The sequence below is a fragment of the Pan troglodytes genome, chromosome 20, assembly GCF_028858775.2.
Source record: "Pan troglodytes isolate AG18354 chromosome 20, NHGRI_mPanTro3-v2.0_pri, whole genome shotgun sequence".
NCBI lineage: Eukaryota > Metazoa > Chordata > Mammalia > Primates > Hominidae > Pan > Pan troglodytes.
The window spans coordinates 36,473,962-36,501,066 of record NC_072418.2 but is presented as its reverse complement, the minus strand read 5'-3'; the positions used below and the strand labels follow the sequence as shown (position 1 = coordinate 36,501,066).

Genomic DNA, 27,105 nt, shown 5'->3' with positions numbered 1-27,105 from the left:
TGTTGGCCAAGCCCAGGTCATAGTCCAGCCCCCCAGCTTGCCCCCACCCTCGTCCCCTGCCTCTCACCCACAGCTATACAGACCTCCAGAGAGACAGGCAGGCCCAAGGCAGCCCCCTGTGTAGGGGAGCTCAGGCGTCCTCCAGGAGCCAGGTGGGCTTACCGCGGGCAGAGGGGATAGCCCAGTAGAGCAAGGCTTCAGAGTCCAGGATGCAGGCCCCAGACCCAGAGGGCCGCGAGCCCAGCCCCAGCTCTGCCGCCTGCTGGCCAGGTACCTTACTTAAGCCCCAAACAGGCCAAGGATAGACCCCTGCTCTCCCAAGGCAGAGTCCACTTCAGAGCGGGCCTGGCCAGCTCTGGACCGTGGCATCTGGTTAGACATGGAGTGCCCTCTGTTAAGGACCCACGGAGAGCTGGCAGCTGCCCAGTGCGCCCTCAGTGTTCAAGGAAAAAAGAAGAAAGAAAGATCTGGAGCCTCCAGAATGCGGCCTCGGAACTTGATGGCTCGGCGGTCGACTGAGCAGTCCCTGTGGCCCCACAGCCCGTTGCTGGGATGAGTTGCAGCCTCGATCGCCAGCCCAAGTGCTGCTTCAGAGGGGCCCTCAGCCACCGTCGCTTTCAGAGGAGGCAGACTGTGGGCAGGCCTTTGCAGATGGTGCCCAGTCCAGCCTCCAGAGCCCCCACCAGAGGCCGAGGAGCCGCGGAGGGACGCTGGGGGCAGTGCCAGGCCCCAGCCCCACACCTTCACGCACCCAACAGGAACAGAGCTTGACAAACGCATGAGTGCAAGCAGGGGGACCCCAGATGCGCCCCAAAAGGAAGACAGGACAGAAAATCCAAAAGTCAATAAGCTCGTGATGGGGTGACAGCGCTGATCGGACTCACCTGGTTTAGCAGCTGCCGAGGAAAACAGCATTTTGTGCGGAATTGCTTTGCTAAAAAGTAGCAGGCCGGGCTCTGTGGCTCACACTTATAATCCCAGCACTTGGGAGGCGGGCGGATCACTTGAGGTCAGGAGTTGAAGACCAGCATGGGCAACATGGGGAAACCCTGTCTCTACTAAAATTACACAAATTAGCTGGGCGTGATGGCTCACGCCTGTAATCCCAGCTACTCGGGAGGCCAAGGCACGAGAATCCAATCGCTTGAACCTAGAAGGCGGAGGTTGCAGTGAGCCAAGATCACACCACTGCACTGCAGCCTGGGTGATGGAGTGAGACCCTGTCTCAAAAAACAAACAAAAAGGAGCTGCCACCCCTGAGTATGAATATACAGGTGTCTCCAGGCAGATGGGTGGGTGAGGACAGAAGAGCGCCAGAGGGTATGGCCAGCGGGCCCTTGTGGGTAAAAGGAAGAGGGAGTGAGAGCGTGAATTCCCGTGCGCCTGTGAAAACCATAAAGGAGGTGCAGGAAGGGATGGGACAGTTTGCTCGCTGCGTCCCTTCTTATTCTTTCTGACTCTTCAGCCATGGGAAGCATCCCCCGTTAGCTGTCAAATCCAATCCAGCCTCCACGAAGCAGTCGCCCGGGGGCACCACTCCTCCTCCTTCCTTCATTCTGGGGATGAGAATTTCTTGCTCAGTTTTAAATACCACTAGTCACTCGAATGAATGATCAGTGTTTCAGATCCAGCAGGAGGATTTGGCAGGTGCGCGTGGCCTGTGGTGTATTCACCTAGTATCTGTGAGCCCAGCTCTTGTACCCTCCACGGAGAGCCCTCCGCCGGGCACAGCCTCTCAGGTGGGCCAGAGTCTCTCAGACACCCTCCACGTACGGGGCTGGCCTCCCACTCTGTAGCTGTGCCAAGGTGGGCTGTGTCATTGTGAACTGTGTCACCATCGCATCAAGTGGTAGTGTCAGATATCCACGGGCAGTTGTGAAATCCAGATGTCCAGGAAGTCAGAGCCCCAGGCTGCAAGGGGCTGAGGCTCCCAGCGGCGAAGCAGAGCTTGCGGCCTGTGAGGGGCGGGGGCCCACCAAGCCCAGCAACCCTGTACACCCAAGCATCAGGCTGAGGAGCCCAGCGTGGTCAGCAGGCAGTGCCGGGCCCATCAGGGTGCCAGAGGTAGCACCAGGCCACAGGGAGCAGGGCAGCGGATTGACGCAGCATAGGGGCCAAGGCCTGGGGGGTGTTTGGTGGGAAAGCCATTGTCTTACCCCTCAGTCTCCTGTGCTGAAACCAGGGATGGCCCAGCCCTGGCTGGTCTCACCTGCAGGAAAGCCTGCTGCTGCCTGGGCAGGACCTGGGTGGCATCTCCACAGCTGGCATCCTGGCCAGCTCCCTGGCCCAACTCAGCAGCCCCAATTCTGTCCAGAAAGTGGCCAGACCTCAGGGCAAGTCCCCAGGCCCCACGTGGCACTGAGAAAGGCCTGAGCTGGGTCTCCCATCCCGTGGTGCTGCCTGGTTCATGCTGACTCTTGGGGCAGGCACAGGCCTCAGGTCTGGCAGGGGTGTCTGGGGCCACCAGGCCAAATCCAGCTAGGCTCGTCTCAGACCATGGGAGGCAGGTCCTCCCCCAGCCCCGCTCCCACCCACCACTGGGCTTCGCTGCCCAGACCCAGCCTGGGGTCTGGAGGATCCCTGTGTAAGGGAATGGAGCAGCCCCCCAACACCTACCACCCACACTGAGCTGTGTGGCATTGGTGTCCCCCAAGGGCAGAGTTGGACTCCATCTGGATCACACACAGTGAAGGCCCGTGGGGCAGGCCCTGGGCCCACAGAGCTGCCCTCTGGATGGGGCAGGTCGCCTCCCGTAGCATCGAGGAGGCCGTGGCCAGGTCAGCCCCCTGCCTTGTCCCAGCGGAAATGCCCTGGGTTCGTGGGTTCAATTCCTGGGCCAAGACAAACACCCCACCGAGACTGCCCGACTGCATCCTGTGACCTTCCAGGGAGAGTAAATAAAGCAGGAAACCCCATAGCTAAGCCCAAAGGAGAGGCAGGAAAGAATGGTCAGGACCCTGGGGGGTTGAGGAATGCAGGCCTTGGCCCCTGATCCTAGGGCTGGTGGGGGAGCATTCCTCACTGTCACTCACAGTCGGCGAGGAAGGAGGCTGCGCTCGCTCAGACGGGGACCCTACCCTGGCGGCTGGGAGTCCACAGGCGGGTGGCAGGGCAGGCCCAGCAGCTGCAGGACCTCGGGGAGTGCCATGCACGGGAGGTTGGGTGGGATCCAAGCTCAGCGCGGCTCCTGTGTTGGGGCAGGCTGCCCACCCCATGCAGACCCCTGCATGCATGGTGAGGGGAACGGGGGGAGGCGCTGCTGGGAGGGATGGGCGAGCCCGGCAGGGTGGCCCTGAGTCAGGGTCTGCATTGGCACAGCCACAGCAGGAAGGCTGTTCCTAGAAGCAGCACAGCTGTTCCCGTCCCACGGGCTCAGTCCCTGCAGCCACCCTGGAGCTCCAGAGGACCCCAGCACTGAGGGCCCCATGCCCTCCGCCTGCAAGCCCCAGAGCCTCCTGTAGCCTCGCCTCCCAGCCCCCACCCAGCTCCCTCTCTCCTCACCCACCCACCCTCCCTGGCCTCCCCGCCTTTCTCTCCTCTTTCCTGTGCTCACCCAGGAGCCTCCTGTGCCCCTGTCACTGGGGGCCCAGCTCCTATCAACCTGGAATAGCAGTGGTGGCCCACGATTCATGAGCTCTTTTGTGTTTCGTCCCCCGCTCCTGGCTCTGTCCCTGCCCTCAGGGTCCTGGCCACTTGTGAGTGACGGGGGTGCTGCCGATGTGAGGTCAGAGGAGGGGAAAGAAGTGGCAGGAAGTGTCCCCACCTCCAAAACAGTCCTGACGGGGCGAGACAGGGGCACTGAGGCGCGGGATGACCAGGTGGCCAGGAAAGGGACCCAGCAGCACCCGCCCCGGCCCACCTGGCATGTGTCTCCTGTGGCCCCATGGTCAGGGGGAACCTCTGCCAGCTTTGCTCCCCTCCCAGCCAGCGCCAGGGGCAGGGGCCCAGCAGCTAGACTTCCGGTCAGTCCTCATCCTCCGAGACGGCGTGGAGTACAGGGCTCAGGCAGACAGGCATGGCGGCCATGTGCCACCCCAGCCATAGATACCCTCTGCGGCAGGTGCCAGGACGGGGAGGACTGTCTTCAGTGTGGGCACCATGTCCACCCCTCCTGCTGGCCGCAATGGTGAGCCAGTTCCTTGGCCTCTTCTTACTCCTCGGGGCACTCTGCCAGGGTGTGGGGGAGGAGACTCAAGGAGCAGCCTGGGCCAACACAGCACCCTGCTCTCACGCAGGGTGAGTGGGTCCCCAGAATTTCTGGCAGCAGATGGGGTTCTTCTACTCACGTCCCGTGCAGGGTGGGGTGAGCTGGAGGTCCTCAGCCCTGTGCCAGCTCAGCCAGCCCTCAGGGCCTGCCCTGGGACCCTGACTGGAGCCTGCTGTCCTACACCCCTAGAGCCTGGCTCACTCCCATCCATCCCGAGGGCCATGTTCCACAGATGAAGTGCGCTCTTTGTCTGGAGGCAGCTCTGAGGACGCTGCCTTTGTAGCTCGGTCAGGCCCGGGAGCCCCCTGGGGCTGTCACACTCCGGGTAGGAGGCCTCGGGGCTGTGATGGATGCTTTGAGGCTCGAAGGAGCTGGCCTGGGCCCTAGGCCCAGCAGGAGCGGGTGCTGCCTGAGGAGACCAAGTGGACCCAGAAGACCACTCAGGGGCTACGCTGGCCACACCTGGGGCCTGGGTGGCAGGAGCAGCGGGGCTTGTTCCTCTGAGCCCTGCCATTTCATGAGGCGCATGATGGAACACTAACCTAGAGGCCACCCTGCCCATTCTAGGGTCTGAGTACACAGAGGAGTGGGGGATGGGGCACAACACTGGCTGCAGGAGAGCCATGAGAGAGGCTGGGGCTTCTCTCCTTCCAGGCGTTTACCAAGCACCCGCTGCATGCCAGGCACAGAGCAGAGTACGGGCACCACCCTTGCAAGGCCCAGAGGTCATAACCAGGCCCAGCTGTGCCGTGTGTGCCGTGAATTCTCAAAGCGCAGGAAGGGGCAATCAGAGAGGGCTTCCTGGAGGAGGAGCCTCAACACAGAGGCCCACAGGAGGAATGGGAGCACATCTGGGAAAACGGGCTTGGAGGAGGTGGCCCCAGCTAAGGAAACAGCAGGTAGGGAGGGCCAGTTCTTGGGACCCGTGGCCTTGGTCCAGCCGCCCCACCCAGGAGTGGGTGAGGGAGAGGCTGGAGACCAGGCCAAGCTGAGAACCTGGGCTTCATCTGGGGCCGGGAATGGCCCTGTTTGCCCCGTTCGTTCTAAAGAGATGGCCCAGGCATCCAAGGGGTGTGCAGCGGAGGAGGGAGCCAGGCAGACTCCGGGAGGGGTGGGGCAGGTGCAGGGGTGCTTCGGGAAAGCCAGAATGAGGTTTGGTGCTTGCTGGGGGTTGGGGCACACAGGGCAGCTGGTGCCCAATTTCTGCTGTGTGATTCTCAGTGTGGCATCTGGGTATAGGCTGGCTAGGGGCCGGGGGTGCTTTCCAGCCTGGACTAGAGAGCTTGACGGTGTCTCCAGGCTGCCAGGGTGGGAGGAGCCTGAGAGTGGGCCCAGGCCAGCAAGGGAACCCTCAAGTTGGTGCCCACTCCGCCAGCCTAGTGCAAGGACAGTGACCCTCACACACTCCAGGGGCCCCCGCCCAGGCGGTGGGTGTCGTAACCACCATCCGGGCCAGACGCTGGGGCCAAGTTGCTGGAGGTTGAATCACTGTCACAACCCTAACCACACACAGGCAGAAACTCCCTGCTCCCGGCCAAGAGAGCTGTGTGCAAGGCCTTCCCCGAGGGTGCACAGGCAAGGAAGACCAGCGGCGCCGAGGGGACCCCCGGGCCGGCACGTCCGGGCGGCGCCGGGCCTGCCCCCGGGAAGGGCCACCACAGAGCATGATTTATACCTGATTCCCGCCCTCTGCGGAGGCTGGGCCAAGAACGTAGCCCACTGCTGAAGTTAGCCTGGTTGGAAAGCTGGCTGCACTTCCCGGGGCTCCCCTTTGGTGACCAGAGAAGGGCGCGTCCAAGAGGAAGCAGTTGAGCTGGGCTTGGGGCACGAGCCACTCACAGGAGGCCTCCCAGCCCCATGTGCCAACTTTGCAGGCTGTTGGGGGACCTGAGGGGCACTCACTTTATGCCAGGCCCAGCGGTGCCCTCGGGAGACCCCCACCCTCGGAGTGAGACATGAGAAGCAAACGAGCAGATCCGTCCAGGGGACGGCTGCAGGCTGGATGGACCGTGCAAGGAGAAATCACCAGGCCTGGGACAGCAAGGCAGGAAGGTCTCCTCTGAGAGGGGACAGCTTTTATGCAGAGACCCCTTGGATGAGGCATCACAGGCCAAGGCCTGGCACAGGCCATAGCAAAGGGCCTGAGGTAAAAAGGCCTGTGTGCCTTAGGGTGGTCTGGCCTCTGGAGGATGCAGCAGCAGAGAGGAAGGGCGAGGTGGGCCAGGATTGTCCGGGCTGGGTTCTCAGAGAAGAGCAACAGCAGAGGCTGGGCAGGCTTGGCGCACACCCCCGGGAACAAGTGAATGTCAAGTGTGGAACCGGGGCTGGCTGCTCATGCGCGATGGAGGAATGGTGGCCAGTGCCACTGTCCGGGGTGCTGCCTCCACCCACCAGGTGACACAGAGGCTCTGAGAGCAGCCCCCCGGGGCCTGCATTGTGGCTGTTTGACCAGCGGCAGCTGAGGCTCACGGAGGCGGGGGAGCGGCCAAGTGGGCTGCAGTTATCCAGGTGTCCTTTTCCGGGATGCTGTGCCCCTCAGAAAAGCCAGGGGTGCAGGCTGGGCCAGCCAGGGGTGTGTGTGCCCAGGGCTGCCCCAGACACAGGGCAGCTGCAGCCAGAGTTGCCCCAGGTCTGCCCGGGCTCTCCCCCACGCCAGACCCCAGACCCCGGGACGGCCCTCCCCCACGCCAGACCCCAGACCCCGGGACGGCCCTCCCCAACGCCAGACCCCAGACCCCAGGACGGCCCTCCCCCACGCCAGACCCCAGACCCCGGGACGGCCCTCCCCCACGCCAGACCCCAGACCCCGGGACGGCCCTCCCCCACGCCAGACCCCAGACCCCGGGACGGCCCTCCCCCACGCCAGACCCCAGACCCCGGGACGGCCCTCCCCCACGCCAGACCCCAGACCCCGGGACGGCTCTCCCCCACGCCAGACCCCAGACTCCGGGACGGCTCTCCCCCACCTCAGCCCCTAGGAGGCTGGGCTGATGGGGAGCTGGGCTCTGAGGAGGATCCCTGCTCTGTGTAGGGGGTGGGGGCAGGTCTGGGCATCTCCACCCCTGCCACCCTTAGGCTGCTGTCGTGGCTGGGGCGCTGTGCTGTGAATGGCGGGCAACAGCCCTACTGCCTGCCCAAAGCCGTGCACCCCCAGCCCACCTGAGACCCCAGCACCAGAGTGGCCAACTCTGGCACTAAAGGGGTCCCAACATGAAGGACTTGTGCCCAGTGTGTCAGGGGTGATGGCCTGTGTCCCAGTGTGGACTCTCATCCCTGTTCGCCAGCTGAGCCCATCATCTGCCTTCCGCCAGCCACAGAGGTTCAGAACCCTGCGTCTCACAGCCCAGCCCTCGCCAGCTCAGGGTCTCCCCGGCCCCTCCCACAGCAGTGATCGGGACCATGCAGAGCAGGCTCTGGCTCTGCGCCAAGGCAAGCCTGGCAGGGAGGCCCTCGGGAGCCAAGGTCACTCCGCCTGGTGGGGCTGGACCTCTCCAGGAGGTGCCGCAGGGACTTGCTGGGCGCCCTCTCCAGCCAGTGAGCTGCACATTGATAGGGGCCCCCCGCCACGTGCCTGGCCAGAGTGTCCTGGGGCCCCGGCCTCTGCCAGCACGTGGCCTGCCCAAACCCAGCCCCCATGGGGCCAGGGCAGGAGGCCTCACCGGCCTCGGGTCCTTATCTGGTGCTCAAGCCAAGTCCAGCAGTGGAAGCTACCATGAGGAGAGGCTGATGCTGGGATTCCACAGAGTCCGGGGATGGGACGGGCGCACCCGTGGGCTGCTGAGGCTCTACGTGGGGAGCTCTCTAAGGGCCTCCTTCCTAGGGGCCATGCTCCAGAGCCCCACAGAGCCTGTGTGGCCCCCAAAGCTCTGTGCTTAGGAAGTTCTCTCTTTGGTGGCCTTTGCCCCACAAACATGCGGCAGAGATGAGTTGGATTTGAAGCCGGGAGTTGGACATCTGGGCTCCCCTGGAGATGGTGCCACTGCTGTTGGCAGGCGGGGCCCCGAACCCCTGCCAGCCAGCTCGTGGGGCCGTGCCAGCCGCACCTTCTCCCCAGAAACCTTTGCTCCCTGCAGCAGCTCCAGGGGTGATTCATCCCCATTCTCGGATGTGCAGGGACCCCTCTTTTCAGCCTCGGGCTTCCCCGCTGCACCACAGCAGCAAAACCCCATCGGAGCTCTGAGCCAGGGTTTGGGTCTGAGCCTCAGGGCCAGAGCCCACGGAGTCTCCTGGTGTCTGCTACTGGGGAGACGTGCATGTTTCTCCTGGTGCCCAGGGATTTGGCTAGGTTTCCCTGGGCCCAGAAGCACAGGCTGTTCAGGGTGGACACACCATGGGCTACAGAGTAGACCCAGGCTGGGCCCTTGGCCACAGGTGACAGGAACCTGCCCCTAGGGGCAGAATGGAGGGACAAGAAGGGTCCCGAGGGCCAGAGCTTTTGCTGGGAAAGCCCAGCACGGGGGGCCACCCTAGTCCTTGTCCCCCTGGGCCCCCGATGTAGTACCCTTGCCCCCTCACCCCCCACCTCAGGCCCTCCTACCACAGCCAGTGTGAGGGCTTCACATCTCCCGGCCCCTGGCCCTGCGGTGTTGGCTGCTGGGCTCTGTGGCTCACGGCAGCTCCCTCTGGCCCACAGGTGTCTGGTGGCCTGACATGCACCGCCTGGCTGACCGCATCCACCTGGAGGAGCTGGCCCACATGGACATCCTGAGCGGCAGCGTGGACGCCATGGTCCAGGCTCACCTGGGGGCCGTGTTTATGCCTCACGGGCTTGGCCACTTCCTGGGCATTGACGTGCACGACGTGGGAGGCTACCCAGAGGTCAGTGTGGACATGGCAGGCGGAGTGGCCTGCCCATCAGCTGCTGCTGAGCCTGACCCCCAGGGCAGGGTGGGACTCTAGGAGGCAGCAGGCGTGTATTGGGATGGCAGGGATGGGCCCCATGGCTCCCTGTGGTATACGGAGGCCATGAGGAGGGGGGAATCGGGACCCTGGCCAAGACAGGGGTGCATCTGTGAGCATTCCACAGAACTGGACATAGAGGCGGTGCTGTCTGCATGCTGGGCCCAGGTGTCACCTGTCCAGAAGGTGGCACACAGGATACGGTGCATGGGGCCCCACAGGACAGTGGTGCTAAGGACAAGTCTTTGTGATGGAGCTGCATGGCACCCCTCATGTCCTGCCGCCTCTGGCTTCATTCAGACCTGGGGCGTGGGGAGTTGATGAGGCCCCACCCACTGGCGACTCACCCTGGCCCCTCACAAACCCGGAGCAGCCCTGCTCTGCCGCTGGTTCGCCCTCTCCTCCCAGGCCCCTGGGCCGCACACCTGGGACCCTGCAGCCTCCTCATCCCCAGGCATTCTGGGGACCCTTGGCAGATAAGGGAGGCTGGGGGCCATCTCCAGACAAGGTTCCCCAGCCCTCAGAGGACCACCCAGAGGGTAAGTGAGGCTTGGGGAGGCCCAACCGGGCAGGTGGCTACGGCCTCTCGGCTGGGCGGGTGGGGCGCTCCCATCCCTGCCCTTGGCGGGCTGCCCAATGCAGGGGGCTGATTGTGCAATTGTGCACGCCCTGGGGCCCCCCAGCCAGTTAGCCAAGACAAGGCTCAGCCTCTTGGCTGCAGGGTGTTTTGAAAGCACTAAGAATGATTTTTTGGCAGGGTGGGGGCAGTGGGGGGAATTGCTTAAGAGAAGCATTATTATTCAATTATTTTTTTCCTCAAGTGTAAACAGTTAAATTTGGAGAAACAAAATCAGTTTTAATTTCCTAATGTCTATTCATCCCATTGTGTGCAGGGAGCCAAGAGCTGGGCCTTCCAGACATTGTTAGCTGAGGTTCGTTATTCATTAGTCGCCAAAGCGCTTTTTTTCCACCAGCAAAAATTGGCAGCAAACTGTTTTCATCTTTTCCAGTAAGCACCTCTTTGTGCTCAGAGTCTATTCTTCTGACAGATAAACATTGTGGAAAAAATATGGCTTTTCCTATAAAAGTCATTTGTTTTATTTCAGGCCTGCAGACACATCTGGGGCTCCTCTGCTTGGAGCCCAATAAAAGTTGAGGCCTTGTCAAGCCCTGTGCCCAGGCAGAGGCGAGCATGGGCGCGGTGAGGGCAGGACCCCTCCCCACCCCTGAAGGCTGCGCTTCCTGGGCCACAGGGGCTCGTGCCCTCCCCGCATGGCTCTGCGCTCCACCCGGCCCAGCCCTTCCCATTCTCTTATGGCGCCTGCGCCCTGTTCTCAGCAGGTCCCCCGGGCAGGCCCCTAGAGCCAACACCCTGAAGGGGCAACTGCACCACTGGGCTGAGGCAGGCCTTGCCCTGTGCCCGCTGGGGATCCCTTCTAATCTCCCCCACCCCATTTCAGTGGTGGACCTCAAGATTTCAGAGGGGAGGAAAGTTCATTTCTCTGGGGAAACAAACCTGCCCCTCAACCGTGTACCATGGAGCAGCCAGGGGTGGGCCCATGGGGATGGAGGGGTGACTGGGAGGAAGGAAACCTGACGTTGGCAGGCCCTTGCGCTTCGATTGCTGTGGGTGGAGACAGGGACGGACACTTCAGGAGTAGCATGAAGGAGAGGGATGGGCGGCGGTGGGGTGGGGGTGCCCAGCACAGGCTTCGGATGACAGGGACGGGAAGGTCCTGGAGCAGAGACCCCGGGACCCCCAGCAGCTTCTGGGCAGGAGACAGGCCCCAGCTCGGTCCACATGCACCTCTCACCTGCGCAGAGGGACTGTCACTCCATACGGTTCCTCAGCCACGGGGCATCCCTGCCCTCCGGCCTCAGCTCCCGGTCACCGGCCCAGAGGCAAGTGTTGTGGGGCCGGGGCCACACCAGCCAGGCTGTGGTGTCTCCTCATCGCCTCCCGCCTGGCCTGCTCTCTCCAGGTCAGCGTGGCTGTCCCTGCCCTCCGTGGAATCAGTCACAGCCCCTCTGGCCGTGCCCAGCGTGAAGGCCAAGCCAGCCTGTTTCTGGTTACCTTACGTGAACTGCTAATTGGAGTCTGATGTTCTTGGCCCCCAAACAGTCAGAAATGACAGCTCCCGCTCCAGCAGCTGGGCTTCCTGGGGAGGGAGTGCAGCCGGGCAGGGCAGGCTCATCCCCTGACCAGAAAGCGTACTCGTGCCCACTGGCTCAGAGGCCCTGGCCGCCGGCCGGATGGTGCCCCGGGGACCTGAGGCGAGCAGGAGCTCTCCTGTAATTCCCAGAGCACCCGCTGCCCTCAGCCAAGCTGAGGCCCCTCAGCTGTGCCTGTGAGTGGACAAGGCCAGGCTGGGTGTGCACTGGGGCAGTGTGGGGCGCAGACAGGGGCCCCTGCAGGGAGCGGCTCTACCACTGTCCCTCAGGCGTTCTCCAAGGCTGGGGGCTGTTTCCCAGGGCCCTGCCGTAAGGCCCTGAGCTCTCCTCTGGGAGCCACACTTGCCAAGCCACGTGCACATGGCACATTTGGACTGGCGCACTAAGGCTGGCAGACCCACCCTGATGACGGCACCTGTCCTCCCTGGACAGTCACACGGAAAACCTGGGCCTCGGCCTAGGGGAGCTGGGACCACGACTTCTGGGGCCAGTTTCTACTTGGGCTGCCTGGAAGGAAAGCTGTGGCCCCAAGGGGCTTCACAGCCGCCTTAAGAGCTTTTTTGGCTTCAGTGGTTTGGCATCTGCCACTCCTCTGGCCAGCAGCGGGGCCTGGCTAAGGGCAGCCCAACCCTCAGCCAGCCCCACAGGCCTGTCTGGGCAGCTTGCCCCGGGTGTGTGCACATGGGCGGCCACAGGGCTTCTCAAGCAAACCCTAGGGTAGTGTGGCCAGGGACACTCAAGATCCAGGGGTATGTGCAGGGTGGAAGGTCTTATCAGGGTGCCCATGGCCCAGCACAGCAGGGGCGAGTCTAGGCTGAGGACCCCAACGGTCAAGAGAGCCCACGAGACTGGCACCGGCCCTCACATGCCCATCTCTCCTGATGAGACCACGGTGAGCCCTGGAGCTGCTCATCAGGCCCCTCACCTCTGTTCCCCACAGGGCGTGGAGCGCATAGACGAGCCCGGCCTGCGGAGCCTGCGCACTGCACGGCACCTGCAGCCAGGCATGGTGCTCACCGTGGAGCCGGGCATCTACTTCATCGACCATCTCCTGGATGAGGCCCTGGCGGACCCGGCCCGCGCCTCCTTCTTTAACCGCGAGGTCCTGCAGCGCTTTCGCGGTTTTGGCGGGGTGAGTGCCCATGGGCCCCATTCTTGCTCCCAGAACATCTGCCACCTCCACTGCAGCTGCAGACTCCTTAGTCCCAAGACAGGGGCCCTAGTGACGTCTTCCCTTGAGGTGGGCTCAGCCTGCCCCTTCGTGTGGTCTGTCACAGGATGGAGCCTCACCCCTCAGTAGGAACAGACAGAGATCCTGCAAAACCCCTGCCCGCTCCAGGGGCTCCCATCCACCTGGCAAAGACAGGGTGAGCAGGTGACGTGAGCAGATGGCTCCATGAAGGAGCCCGGAGGCCACCCGTCTCCCAGGGAGTGTCAGCTGCTCCCATCCCATGGTGGGGTGGGCCTGGAATGGGCCCGGCCCTCTAGCCTGGCACATGAGGCTGCTCTATGATAATGTGTGTCTGTCGGCTTGACCCAGGTCCGCATCGAGGAGGACGTCGTGGTGACTGACAGTGGCATGGAGCTGCTGACCTGCGTGCCCCGCACTGTGGAAGAGATTGAAGCATGCATGGCAGGCTGTGACAAGGCCTTTACCCCCTTCTCTGGCCCCAAGTAGAGCCAGCCAGAAATCCCAGCGCACCTGGGGGCCTGGCCTTGCAACCTCTTTTCGTGATTGGCAGCCTGCTGGTCAGCACTCCAGTAGCGAGAGACGGCACCCAGAATCAGATCCCAGCTTCGGCATTTGATCAGACCAAACAGCACTGTTTCCTGGGGAGGAAACACTTTTTTAATTACCCTTTTGCAGGCTCCCACCTTTAATCTGTTTTATACCTTGCTTATTAAATGAGCAACTTAAAATGATTGAAAATAATGCTGTTCTTTAGTAGCAACTAAAATGTGTCTTGCTGTCATTTCTATTCCTTTTCCCAGGAAAGAAGCATTTCTGATGATACTTTCTGTCAAAAATCAATATGCAGAATGGCATTTGCAATAAAAGGTTTCCTAAAATGGTCCTTTGTGCATGGCTTCCCCTTTATTCCTTTGCAGATGAGCATTTGGGACCCTGTGCACCCTGAAAAGATGGCTCACCTGGTGTCAGTATCAAGTCAGTTCCAGGAAAATGGTGCTGGCAGCACAGGCCCTCTAACGGCTGCTTCTGCCTCAGACTGGCCTGGCGGGACAAGGGCAGAGTCCTCCCCGAGGAGCCTGCTTTGAGCCCCTGGGACTCGGGGCTCTGGTGTCACCCTGTCACTTGCTGCAAGGTTTCCCAAGCCTAACAGGCATCAGAACCACTGGGGCATTTGGTAAGAGATTCCTGGGACCCCCACAGACCATGTGACCCAACCTCTAGGGGCAATGGCCCAGGAATTGTGTATTTCACAAGCGCCCGCCAGATGCTCCTGACAGACAAGTGTGAGAAGTACTCCCAGGCAAGGTGGTTTTAGCTTGTCAGTACCAGCGCAGCCCGAGGTTTGAGGTGGGGCAAGCAACGCTGCAGGAAGATCCTAGGCACTCAGGTCAGACTGGCCAAGTCACCCCGCGCCATGCCTTTGCGCAAGTTAAAGGGCGGACTGATTTAACACAAGTCTTTCTGATACGGTCACTGCCTCCAAACTAGATTTCTGAAGGTGGTAGAATCATGTAGCACTTGAGCTGCAGATATTTAAAACCTGAGACTTGCAGGGATCTCTTGTCCTTGATTTCTTTTTCATGTGGGACACACTAGCCAAAGCCAGCATCTGTCAGAGACACTGCCAACGAAGGCAGCGCCACAGTGAATTTGCAGAGACCGCTTGTCCTCCCTAAGTGTAGTCCTTGAACAAATTCTACCAGGCAGGAAGCCAGCCAGGGCCCAGCCATGCCTGGTGAAGTATCTGTCCTTGCCTCTGCTTGTCCAGTTCTCCCAGGGTCCCACAGAACAGCCCACCCCTGGAGCTGGTTTCTAGAATTCTGTACACCATTCCAGGTTTGCCTTCTCACAGAGCTCCCATCCAGGAGTTCCCAAGCCAAGGTGAAGGATGACAAGTGAGAAGGATGCCACAGATGAAACCATGAGGATGAGGGGGTGGAAAACTGTAGCTTAAGAGACATTTTCAGAAGTCATCAAAGGCCAGCACAGTGGCTCACGCCTGTAATTCCAGCACTTTGATCACTTGAGGTCAGGAGTTTGAGACCTGCCTGGCCAACATGGCAAAACTTCATCTCTATTAAAAATACAAAAATTAGCTGGGCGCAGTGGCACGCACCTGTAATCCCAGCTACTCCGGAGGCTGAGGCAGGAGAATCTCTTGAACCCAGGAGGCAGAGGTTGCGGTGAGCCAAGATCATGCCACTGCACTCCACCCTGGGCAACAAAGCAAGACTGCCTTTAAAAAAAAAAAAAAAAGTCACCAAAGAGTTTAATACAAATTGATTTCTTCCTATGGTAATAACACAGAAGTGCTTATAAAGTGGTCACATTAAAATAAAAGCCAATCTCAGTTCCAAATCACCATTTCTCTTATCTGCTTCTTAGATTTATAACATCCATTCTTTAAGGTTTTCTGCTGGTACAGATACATTCCCTAAGCTATCCATCTGTGACACTGAGCAGTAGCAATTATGTCTTTTTGGCCAGGCGCAGTGGCTCATGCCTTGGGAGGCCAAGGCTGAAGGATGGTCTGAGGCTGGGAGTTCAAGACCAGCCTGGGCCAACATAGGGAGATCCCGTCTCTTAAAAAAAGTAAAAATAAAAAACTAGCTGGGCGTGGTGGCACACGCCTATAGTCCCACCTACCCTGGAGGCTAAGGTGGGAGAATCGCTTGAGCCCAGTTCAAGGCTGCAGTGAACTATGATCGCACCACTGCGCTCCAGCCTGGGCAACAGAGCAAGACCCTGTCTCTTAAAAAAAAAAAAAAAGTATCTTCTGAGTGTAAGGAAAGTTGAAGAGTTCACCAAGCACTTCTCCACCCCTGTTCCCCTGTGACAGACACAGTCTGGTGTACAGGGCTTTAATTTCCACCACTTTCAGGATAAAACCACTCAAAGTCAGGATGAAGCTCAAAATGGACAGTTTAGTTCTGTTAATTGAGAAACAGAGCTGAGTGCACCGTACATCTTTCTCCTTCCTTTCAGACATTCCATACCAAAGCTGCCCGTTGCACATAAACATCTCTGATTATCAAGAAGTGAACAAAAAGGAGCAAGGAGAAATCTCTTATTTCTATCTAAACACTTTTCAGAGGGTCACTAGGAACAGAGAGGTCACATGTTTTTCCTGAGCCAGTAGGTCAAAGGGTGCTCTTTAAAAAAAAAAAATTTTTTTTTAATAAATAGAGACAGGAGTTTGCTATGTTGGCCAAGTTGGTCTTGGAACTCCCGGCCTCAAGCAATCCTCCTGCCTTGGCCTCCCAAAGTGCTAGGATTACAGGCGTGAGTCTCCACCTGTCTCAAAGGGCATTCTTTGGAAGCACAGGTCTAGAGGGCCAGCAGTAGCTACCTCCGCTACCCCCATGTTTGTACCTCACTCTGTCTCTTCTAACCTCTGCAGAAATTCATGTAGCTTCAGAAATCCATTAGAGACCCCGCCAGAAAGCTGTATAGTGCTACAACCCTTCTGAAACTCAGTGTCTAGGTATTCATTCAATACATAATTGAGCATCTACTCTGCCAGTGCAGGATACAAACATGACCCCTCCTTCCAGAGCCTCTAGTCTGCTGCGAGGCCTTCACCTCAAACCAGCATGAACAAATATATTGTCTCAAACACTGCAAAGTGCCATGAAGCAAGCAACAGGATAGGCTTAGCGTAGACAGCCAGGGGGCTGAGACAGAGAGGGAACTTGTTAGTGAAAAGCCAGAGGAGATGCTTCATTCCAGACAGAAGGAGCTGTCCCAGGAAGGGCAGAAAAGAGCTTGGAAAAGCCCTAGAGCCGAAGTAGAGTGACACAGGAGGATGGAGGGAAATTAAGTTGATGAGGGGAAATGCCACGACACAAGGAGACTGAGTCTCACCCCGGGTGCAATGGGGAGCAACAGATGGTTCTGGAGAGCAGGCAGTGACGCTGCCATCCAGGAACACCGACGAGCAGTCAGTCACCAAGTCCAGGCAAGCGAAGAGGATGGCTCTGCATGGGGGTCAGGGTGGGTGAAACAGACAGGTACCGGAGCTCCATTTAGAAGGTGGAAGTGAAAGGTGGCGATGTGGAAGCGCATCTGGTTTTAACAGCTTCTTTACAGGGAGGGACAAGAGGTGGCGTTTGGGCTGCAAAAAGTGTAACGCGTGACTGTTTCACTGACAATTCTATTCCTTTTCCAAGTCCAATTCTATAACCCCCATTTCTCTAGATGCCTCTATACAGCTTTCAGGCCTAGAGCTCTGTGAGGAGTGGGATACTGCAGTAAAAGAATACCTAGGCAATGGTGTTCTCTGAATGTATGTAAAACTGTAAAACGCTTATGAACTCTCTGGCTAGGCACAGGCAGTGGATGAGCTGGTCTAAAAGTGCTTTTGTCAGAAAAAGACCTGGCCCCCCTCACAAAGATGTCATCACTCGGTAAAATTCCCCAAGACACGTTACTGGATTCTAAATTACAACTAATTCAAAAAAGTGAACCGGGCCACACTTCCCACAGAAATAATTCCTGACCTCCACTTTTCATTAAGATGCAGCAAGCAGAGATTTATTTCCCAAGACATGAAAATAATTGAGGCATCATAGAAGAAAAGCATTTAAATGGCATTCCCTTGAAATATTCAATTCACATCAGCTCCCTGGACTCAACAGTTTATGAAATCAGCAAATTCATCTCTACATGGCATGACGTAAATGAGGACGGTGTCCACATGTACTACAAAACTCCAGATGGGGAAAGGCCTTACTTTAAATTCTTGACTATCTACCTCGAAACATAAGAATTTCTTCCCTCTCTAAATGGAAACCATGCTCTGAGACACTAGGTGATTAAGCGGGAACCCATTTATTCAGTTATTCCTTTCCCTATTCTGGTATAATTTTTAGTTTAGACCAAGTGACTAAAAATATAACTAAAGATGTATCCCATGTTCAGAGAAAACTATTTTCCTATCCACTAAGGGCAAACGGGGAGATCTAGACTTGGACACAAATACCTCTGCCTGTCTCCCCACTTTCCCCACCCCTACCCCCGGCCGTCCAGTGTGGGAACAGGAAAGACAGCAAGGCACCTGCTGGGCTTCCCAGCTGTTTAACATCTGGACTGCTTTTTGGTATCTAATATAAAGAAAGCCACGATGAAAGACAAGTCATTGTTCCAAAGTTGTTTTTTATTTTATATTTGTTGAAAGAAATAAAATTATATTTAAAAAAATAGAGAAATCTCACAAACTGATGAAAGCCAGGAACAAAAGGAACAAGTTAGTACTTTTTCCTGAGAGGCAGATCTAACAGCTGCAGAATGGACTTTTTCCTTCCCAGCTTTTGTGAAACAAAACAATTCTCCTATTTCTAAGGCATCAGAAAGCACTGAGTGCAAAATGGGTTGTTCAGGTACAAGGTCTCAAGCCCTCTAATGCGGATTGGGAAACGTGAAAAGCTGCTACAATTTCCTCTCCTTTAATACCAAATGTTAAACTGTCTATACTTCTACTTTTTATGTAAATTTGAGGATTTCACACTCATGACCTGCATTTCAGACCTGGTCGTGTTTGATTAAAATCTTACTACTTAGTATCTGCACTGGCATCCCAACAACTGATTGCAGGGGCCAGCAGCAGGAAGAGCTGCTCTGATCTCACCATCCGCAGCCAAAACCAGCCAAAGAGCACCCATCCCAGGAGACTCAGATGCAGCTAGAAATTTATGCTAAAGCCTAACTCCTAACTATGCTGGACCTGCCCACAAGGGCAGATCACATCCTAGTGGTTCACAGGTCACACACAGAACAAAAGTTACAAAAGTCACCTTACAATTCCCGAAGCTCTAAATTGATTCATTCCCCACACGTGGTTTCCCTAATTTTATACTGATAAATCTATCAAATTAAAAGCTTTCATTTCCAACCACTTCAATAAGATAGACAATACCATGCTTAACATTTTTGTTCTCTGCCTAATTGCTTGCTTCTGCTAAACTTTGCATTTCCATGGGTAATAGGAAAGCTTGAACCCATTTTTCCAAAAGTTCCAATCTTGTGTTCTGATTTGAAATATTGAGTACACACCCCTGATGCTTTCTCTAAAGTTTCTTTTTCAAGATACTGAAGTCAATTCATATAACTGGTAACCATAAATTCCATGGGAGCATCGAATTCCCAAGAGATTTAAATGTCTGTAGCGCCTACCATAGGTGCTTGCTTATACATTCAAGTGACCTAATGCATCTCCAATTAAGTTAATTATGTAACACCAATCAGCTGCTAAGGAGCCAGTAGGATCCTGTGGGTGTGTCCTGGCTAGTTTTTCAAAACATCTCTCATCCTTCATGGGTAGATCCATACTCCAAGGTAAGCTGGTGTTGGACCTAGAAACCCCCATCCTGTCTCCTGGCTCTATAGGGAGTTAACAGCCCTCCTGGGACAGCTTCTCCTGGGCTCCAGTTTTACATTCAGAAGGACCTCACGACTCTAAGAATGGCTTTGCTGAGTTGCTGGACACCATGATGTCTTCTCCTGCCCAGAAACGGCACGGTCAGCAATCTTCCACCAACCGGAGGGTGCAACTTGAGTGTCATTCTGGCTACATCATCCCAAGTCCTAGTACGAAACAGCAACGTGGCCAAAAATGACCATGTTCAAATAAGATACCTGATAACACAAACTTTTAAATCAGTTATGACTCAGTCTCTCATCTCCAGCCCAGGCACACAAAAAATACACAAATTTGAGCTAGAACTGTGCTAAGAAAAAAAGAGAAAAGAAAGCAAAAGAGAGAAGAAAAAACGTTGACAAAGACAATCTAAACTACCAGCACTGATGTAAGCCAGACTCTAGAGTCCCTACTTTAGCGACTGCCATTTTTTAGTCTCAACAAAAATGTCAATATCCTGAGTTTTATCAGCATTTTCTGAAATAATTTATGGGACACAAAAGCATATAAATGAATAAACAGAAGCAGTGGTACAAAGTCTGGAAAGCCCACTAACCAGAAAAAGAAATGTCACGACAACAATATCAAAAGATGTATTTAAGAGAAATAAATTAAAGGTTAAAACCTTACACTTTCAAGTTTTCTTAGACAATTATTTTGGGAGATGGCATGGAGTTGATACATTTCTCTAATAATCACTTGGTTAAGATCAAATACCAAAATGAGCCTTCAGAAGAAAATTTTGACTTTAAAAATAACGGCCCCATGGCAGCCGTCAAAATAGAACACAAGAGAAACTACCTTCTGAATTAATATTCCAAACCCTCATCAGTAGCTTGTGTCATCAAACTGTTATTTTGTTTACTAACTTGGTTGTCAAAATTGTATCCAAAAAAACACTAGCATCTGCAGAAACTAAAATTTTGGTACACAAGTTTCTCTACACCACTGAGTTGGGTTTTTAGAATAAAACAATGCCAATCTAAGCCCAAAGGTATCTCAAAAACATAATTCCTATGCTTTAGTTTTATTTTTGTGTTTAATCTATTTGCTTCCTAAATGTTATTTGTATTTTTTAAGTCAATTGGCCACACACTACCTATAAGATGTGATGAGGTTTCTTTACTTAACCTGACATCGCTATTCAAAAACTTGTACTTTTGGGGGAAAACAGTACTAATTATGTTAAAACAAAGTTTATGCCATATATAAAATCACTCCAAATTACACACTCATTGCTTTCTATAGCTCTACGAATTTATAATACATAATTTAGAAGAAAATCACAAATAGATTACCATAGGTGGCATTCAACTTTTCTTAATCCAATTCAGCCTATCCATTAAAACCAAGAACCTTCTGCGCGGCCTGCCAGTTCCCCATTCCTTTTGTCAACTTAAAAAAGAAGCATTTCTTTTTTAAGAAATTATTAAGGATTTATTAAGAACATCGGGATCCCAGATATTTCTTTTTTTACCATATACCTTAACATTTGGGGGATTTTGATTCCCACAAAAACCTCTATCATTTAAAACCAGATATTCGAATTACAAGGCTAACATTTTTAGCTAATCAACTCTTCAGTGCTGATCCCAGAAAATAGCCTCCAATGGGTCTTTGAGTCATGGAAATGGACAACTTTCAGCCATTGACATGAGTGGTGCCGGTGGTCGCACCTTTAACATTCAAGCCACAAGCTCTAAAGTCTGGAAAGGGTGAGGTCTACTGTCCTGCACTGTCGCCATCTGCTGTCGTATTTTCAGTGCTAATGGACTGTACGTTGTCTGCAAGGTTGTGCGCATGCTCAAGAAACAAATCTTTGAGTACACTTAATTCCTTGGTCAGCAATTTGATTTTTGCTTCCAACCGTTCATTCTCTTCTTTGAGCTGATTGACTCTCTGCAGCGTGTCTTGTGCTTTCTGCTTGCTTTTCAACCGGCTCTTTTTCACAGCCATGTTGTTCCTCTCTCGGCGTTGCCGATACTCGTCACTGTTTCGATCCATGGGCGAACTCTTTTTGCTCTGCTTGCTGGGAGCCACGGCTTTGCCTCCTCCCCCAGGGCCAGCAGGCACCAGCTGAGGAACCTGCTGTAAGCCGCTGGCATGTGCCTGGGTATGGATAACACTAATTCCGTTCACCCCTGGAGTGCTGTTTTGCTGCGATATCTTGCTCATTTGGGCACTCTCCCTTGCCAACACAGAACAGGTAGAAATGAGAGCAGGGTGATCAATGGTTTCCACGCTAAGCTGCCAAAAAATCTTCACATGTACCTAGTTAAAAAATAAATTGCATTAAAATATTTGAAATGACAGGATCAAATGAGATCAAACTTGTACGTACCTAACATCAGGCCAACATTAATTGATTTTGCTGAGAAAAGTCTACAGCAACTGCCAACTGTTCCAATGTTTCTGAAGTCTAAATCATTTCACTTAAAAAGGTAAGCAAGCACAGAAGCACCATCAGGCAAAACTCAGCCCACCTGGATCCCTGAGGGCACTGCCCCTCTGCGATTGTTATCAAAAATGGGAGGAAAACAAAAGACTTCCACTAATTAGGTGGCGCATGTGAACTAACAGCACTTGACAATCTGCCAGGGAGGAGCTGCAGCTGACTGTAGAAGGAGAGACACCTGCAATGAAAGGGGGGAAAAGTTTCCATTGTTGGTTCAAGTCAAAACAGAAGGCTGGGGTTGCGCACCCTGTCTCCAGCGCTCTCATGCTATCACCCCTGCGGGTTCCATGTTCTAATATGCAGAGAGGGAGTCATCGAGGACTTGAGTTCTCTCCCAGAGCTCTCTTCATCGGATATTTTGAAAAGGTAGTTTTTTGCTTTATTTTTTTAATGACCTCAAATGATAATTCCACAGTTTAACCAAATTTACTGAGTCAGTTTCTTGAATTTAGGAGCTCTGACACTCAATTTGCTCCCCATCCCACCAAGCTTGTAAAAAGTGTGTTTTTTCTTCTTGACATAATTAGTAAAACTCGAAACACACTCAACCTGAAACCACAAGGAAAGAAACAGAAGCCCTCATGATGCATCCAAGGAAGTGCGGGTCCTGGGACCCAGGCTGGACAAAGGAGCTGAACAGCTGCCGTGCCTGTGGCCACTTCGTGCTACCAAATGAGCTCGTGTGAGCTCGGAGGACGCACCAGCTCTGAAGCATCCCTGTGCTGCTGCCTGCAGAAATGAAGGCACGGTTTCGAAAAGCAGTCACATGTGGATTACTCTGAATCCAATTAAGTCCCTACAGCTGCCCCAAGAAGTGTAAAAGTGTGACTATCCTATCAACATGAGGCCACTTCAAGACAAATGAAGTTCAGTGAACGGTGTCCACCAAGGAATTAGGGCACTCTTAGAAATTTAGAAAGCAGTGTTAGGAACATAAAACTATCCTGTTCTCTTTTCACAAAACTGCTAAAATCACATCAGTGGAAAAAATCTGGAGTCAGATTTATGCAGTGATCCCACAATGAGGGAAAGCTCAGTTAACAAACACCAGTAGCTACACCCAAACCTTCAGCCAGGCAATTAATTCTGTACACTGTTTATTGGTCTCTTTTTAAAAAACATCTTTGCTTTGAAAAGTCCATGTGTCATTACTTTCCATTGTTTTCAAAGCCACACAGCCGGCCCTGAGCTAGTAGGTCATCTGTTCTCACTCCAACACTAAGGCAAGACAAAAAGCATCCCTCCAAACCATGAGGGCGATCCACTCCAAGCCTATCTTCAGTAATGGACAGTTCACAATTTCCCTTGGTCATCATTAGGTTGCCTCATTTTTCTTCCAGTAGAAAAGTGGCTGTTTAGTATTAATCTGAGCCACACTTAGTGCCACCTAACATTATTATTATCCATTTGGTGTCAAGTGAGAGGTGCTTTACTCAATTTTTAAGAACTTGTTTAACACCTCCCCTGAGACTGTCTTAACAATCATAATCATGTTCACCTTATTTCTCTACTTTTTTAAAATATACCAATTATATTTTTAGCCTTTAAAGCTCTCTACAGTCAACTTGTCCATGCTCAGAGATAGCAATGATCCAAAGCAGTAGAGACCAGTGACCAGGCCAGTTCTTGTCTTGGCTGTGGCTCCCCCTATTTTAGTTTGGGCAAATCTCTTTTCTTCCATGGGTGTCTGTTCCCCACATGCAAATGAGGGATGTGGAATAGTAAGACACTTTCCTACAGACAACACACCACGACCTTCAGTCACTAACAAACAGCTCTTACTCACTACAGGGTCCACGTTCAGCAACATTCACGCCTGTTTCCGTATCCAAAGATACAGGAACAGGGAAGGGCTCTTTCACCTCTGCCTGACTCATCTTGCAAGGTACTAGGCTGAACGTGTGTGGTAGGTGAGGTTTTAAAGGTAAGCCCTTTGGCCTGAAAAGAGTATTCACTGAACCTACAAACTGGTGAAAATGTAAGAAAGAGAAACTTGGAGATAATCAAAATAACTCCAAGAATGTTTTGTTTAGTAAGTTCTTTAACCATATAAATAGCTCTTAAAGTGAAGATTAACCAAGTAAAAGGGGATCAAAGAGCTAAGTGATTTTACACTGAAAAGGCCACTCTCATTTACGCTTTGTTCCTCCACACACATTTACTGAACACCTACAACAGGCAAAAAGTGTTTATTTGAAAGCTGGACACTCAGTCCTAAATTCAAGTCTGGCTCCTCTGTGGACAAACACTATTCCAAAGTTCAGGCTACAGGAAGCAGGGCGGCGCCTGGCTTCCTTCCATGTGAATCACTCAAGGAGCAAACAGCAGGAAAGCTGAAGAGCAGTGGTTCTCAAAGTGTGGTCCCTGGACCAGCATCGTCATCATCCAGGAACTCTTTAGAAATGTAACTTCTCAGGCTGCCCCAGACTTAGAATCAGGAGTTCTAAGCACAGAGCTGAGTAATCTTTTCATAAGGAGACCTCCAAGTAACTCTGAATACACTGAAGTCTGAGGGCCTCTGCTGCTGATTCCCAATGAATATTGAGAATGGTGGACTAAGTGGGTAACAGGCTTTGTTTTAATTCAAACTTAATTCAAATAATGTTCATTCACGTCAGTCACATCGAAAGCGCAGAATGTTAGAATGAGTAAAACAAAATCAAATTTTTCTCAAGTTTCACCTGGGAAAATAAACCTATCAAGAATTTTCCTAACCCTTTTGTCCCTTTTCTCCACAGACCTAGAACCCAATATTCCTCCCCTTGCCCACCAAAAGAAATTTTTCACTCGATTTCCTCAATGAAGGTCAGCATTTCAAAATAGTCACAGATGTTTCTCCTTGGTCCTAACTCTGTTTAGTCTCTGGGATTTGACAATTCCACCTAAAACAAACAAACAAAAAACTTCCCATCTACCCTTCCTCTCCATCCCAATCCCATCGAAATCACCTTAGGCCACTATCATCTCTCAGGGACACTGGTCTCTGGTCTAGCCTGCTTCCTCCAACCTCTGTCTCCAGAGCAATTGAACACTCAAACCTGAGTGAGTCATTCTCCTGGTGAAAATTCATCTCTGGCTCCAGTCTACAGGATCAAATCCAAGGTCCTGACCCTCTCTCCTCCCTCACACCACATCTTGACAGTACTAAACCACTATCTGTATCCTAAATGGTCTGTGCTTTCTCTTTTCTTTGGGCATCTGGGAAGATTTGTTCCCTAGGTCTGTCAACTCCAGCCGCATCGTGTCTCCCTGCAGATCTTCACAAGCATCTAATGCAGGGTCCATGAGGAAGGGGACGTCCCCTTTCTGGGAGTACAGAAGTGGGTCACTGGAGCATGAGAAGAACATCAACATCATCTTTCTAACCCAATCCTTTTGAAGTGATTTACAACACACAAAACAAATAGACTATTTGTAAATGAACATCCATTAGGAGGTCATGCTCATTTTTGTCTTTTTTTTTACAAAAATAGATAGAGCTAGAAAGCCACAAACGCAGGAGGCCAGTGTACCTATCAATATAACAACCCATGGAACCAACCCTCCCAAGAACGCACAATACAGCTGGAATCGTGGCTACCTGTATTTACCATTACTGTGACCAAGTGAGGCAATCTTAGACCACGAGACCAAATTCAGCCCCACGAGGTCCTATTTGTCTTTACCAGGGGCTCAGCACATAGTGTTTAATTTCCCAGGGATGAAACCATCTCTCCAAGATCAGACAGCCTTGCAGACAGACATGATGTGATCTTGAGAATTTCAAGGATATTCTCAATGAAGTTTTGTTTCCATCTACTTTTTTTAAAAGCAGGTATTAAAAATAACTGAACCAGCCAAGTGTGCCCACCAAAAGCAGGAATCAAGAAGCTGAAATATGCTTCAGCCCCCTTGTACCCTGTAATTATTTAGCCTTGTTTACAGCAACTTTTTCCAGAAGCAGAACCGACCTTATGAACAGCTTATCCCAAATACTACTCAAGGGCTAACAGATGACCACATCTTAAATATCAAGAGCTTCTAGGTGTAGAATGTCTTCGTAAAGCAAGCCCTTATAGGATTTTCTTTTAAAATTTTCTCTGGGAGTCACATTTCTTTGGGAGAAGTCTGCCTTAAGTGACAACCTATTCATATAAGCAGTCAATTCTGACACAACTACCAATTTTGGTGTCACCCATCAACATTGAGACCTTTCTAAATCTTATACATTTCAGGATGCCAGATTACAGTATAAACTTCAAAGAAGAGGAAAACCCAACACGTAAACCTGCGGAAGAGAAGCAACACACCAGCTGCCCTGGAAAACACTCTCCTCCCCCCCGACACATGCATTTCCATCCTTCGCATCTGGACACCTCTGCTGGCTGTCGGCCCTGCTCCGCTCCCTCCAACTATGCCCGCCAAGTGCTTCATTTCTTCTCTATTCGACCCGTAGGTGTTGCGTGTTCTTCTAAACTACGTTCAACAGTAAAGTGCAGGACATTCGAACAGCTCCACAAAGAAGCAAAATATTATCTCTGCAAAATCATGCATTTAAAAACCAGTTGCTTTCCCTATTTTATTGATCAGTCTTTGAACTTCTGAACAGATTTTCGATCACCGCAAGCTGAGCCCTTCTAGAAGATCAGGATTCTAAAGCTCGACTCGGTCCACCTTCTGCTATTCTGGGAACACCCTTCATCCCCAGGGGCCAATGCGAGCCTGGCGGGTCACAGCGCCCGTTTCACCGAGAGGGGGCCGGGCTCCGCAGGGGGCATTCCCCGGCCGTTCGCGCGCTCCCGGCCCGCCGCGAGGGGCGCCTCGGGCAGCGCGGGGGTCGACGGGCGGCGCCGCAGCGCTGGGCCGCGGCCAGGAATGAGCTCAGCGTCCCCGCCGGGTGTTGCCGGCAGGTTGCATCAGACGCCGCGCGGCGCCGCCGCCCGCGCCTCCAGCCTCGCGTGGCCTTCCCGGGCCAGCCGGCCGTCTGGGGCCGGGGCTGGGTTTCCCCGAGCCGGGCCCGCACCCAGTCGAGCGGCCGGCGTCGCCGCGGCCTCCTCCTCCCCGTTCTCAGGGCGCCCGCCGCGGCCTCCTTACCTGCTCCTCCAGCCCGCCTGCCCCCAGGCGGCCTCCACTCCGAGCGGCCCCGCGCGGTGCGGCCCGAGCCGACCCAGGCCTCACAGCCCGCGAGTCAGCTAGGAGGAGCGACGGTTACGAAACCGGCAACCTCCGCCCGTTCCGCAGCCGCGGCCACCGGCTTCCCCTACTCGCCGGGGCCGCGCGCGCCGCCGCCGCCATCCCGACCAATGGGAGCGCCGGCCTGCCGGAGGCACCGCCTTCTCTCGCGACGGGCAGCCCAGTCGACCAATCGTGGGCCGGCTGGCGGCGGGAGGTGGGCCCACGGTGGTGGAGTGGGTTCCGCGCGGCTGGCTCGGCGGGTGTGGCGGGAGCAGGGAGCTGCTTGCTGCGGCGTCCGCGGTCCCTCGGCAGCTCGCCCGGGCTGGCGGCGGCCTAGTGCTGCGGATGACTCAAGTTCGAGTCGGAGGCTGAAGAGCCATCACCTTGTGGAGGCCGGACGTGCCTTTGGAAGCATTTTCTGAGGTGGTTTTGTGAACCACCGGCGACTGTTTTGGTTTCGCCGCGTTCCCTGGGAGCCCCCGCGGCGTCCCTCACAGAGTTTCTGCGAACGGAACGCCCCGCAGGCGGGCGGGCTTTGTCGCCGCAAAACGAGTGGAGGCTGACGCGGTGGCTCCCGCCTGTAATCTCAGCGCGGAGGGAGGCCGAGGCGG

General features: G+C 54.1%; 2 protein-coding genes across 4 annotated transcripts in view; one reads left to right on the top strand and one right to left on the bottom strand.

Moving 5' to 3' along the window:
- PEPD (peptidase D) overlaps positions 1–13,351 on the top strand; it is a 141,072-nt gene extending 127,721 nt beyond the window's left edge. Inside the window, 3 exon segments of one of the 3 annotated variants that reach the window (NM_001280530.1) lie at positions 8,841–9,025; positions 12,219–12,410; positions 12,819–13,351. In NM_001280530.1, coding sequence (NP_001267459.1) covers positions 8,841–9,025; positions 12,219–12,410; positions 12,819–12,956 — 515 coding nt within the window. In that variant the 3' untranslated portion in view covers positions 12,957–13,351. 3 annotated transcript variants of the gene reach the window in all.
- A 4,253-nt stretch (positions 13,352–17,604) lies between these two features.
- Positions 17,605–26,550, bottom strand: CEBPG (CCAAT enhancer binding protein gamma). The gene is made up of 2 exons (XM_003316256.5): positions 26,414–26,550; positions 17,605–21,156 (listed from the first exon to the last, which is right to left on the bottom strand). The coding sequence occupies exon 2, from the start codon at positions 21,058–21,060 to the stop codon at positions 20,608–20,610; it is 453 nt and encodes a 150-aa protein (XP_003316304.1). The 5' UTR covers positions 21,061–21,156; positions 26,414–26,550; the 3' UTR covers positions 17,605–20,607.
- Between the last annotated feature and the right edge of the window lie 555 nt (positions 26,551–27,105).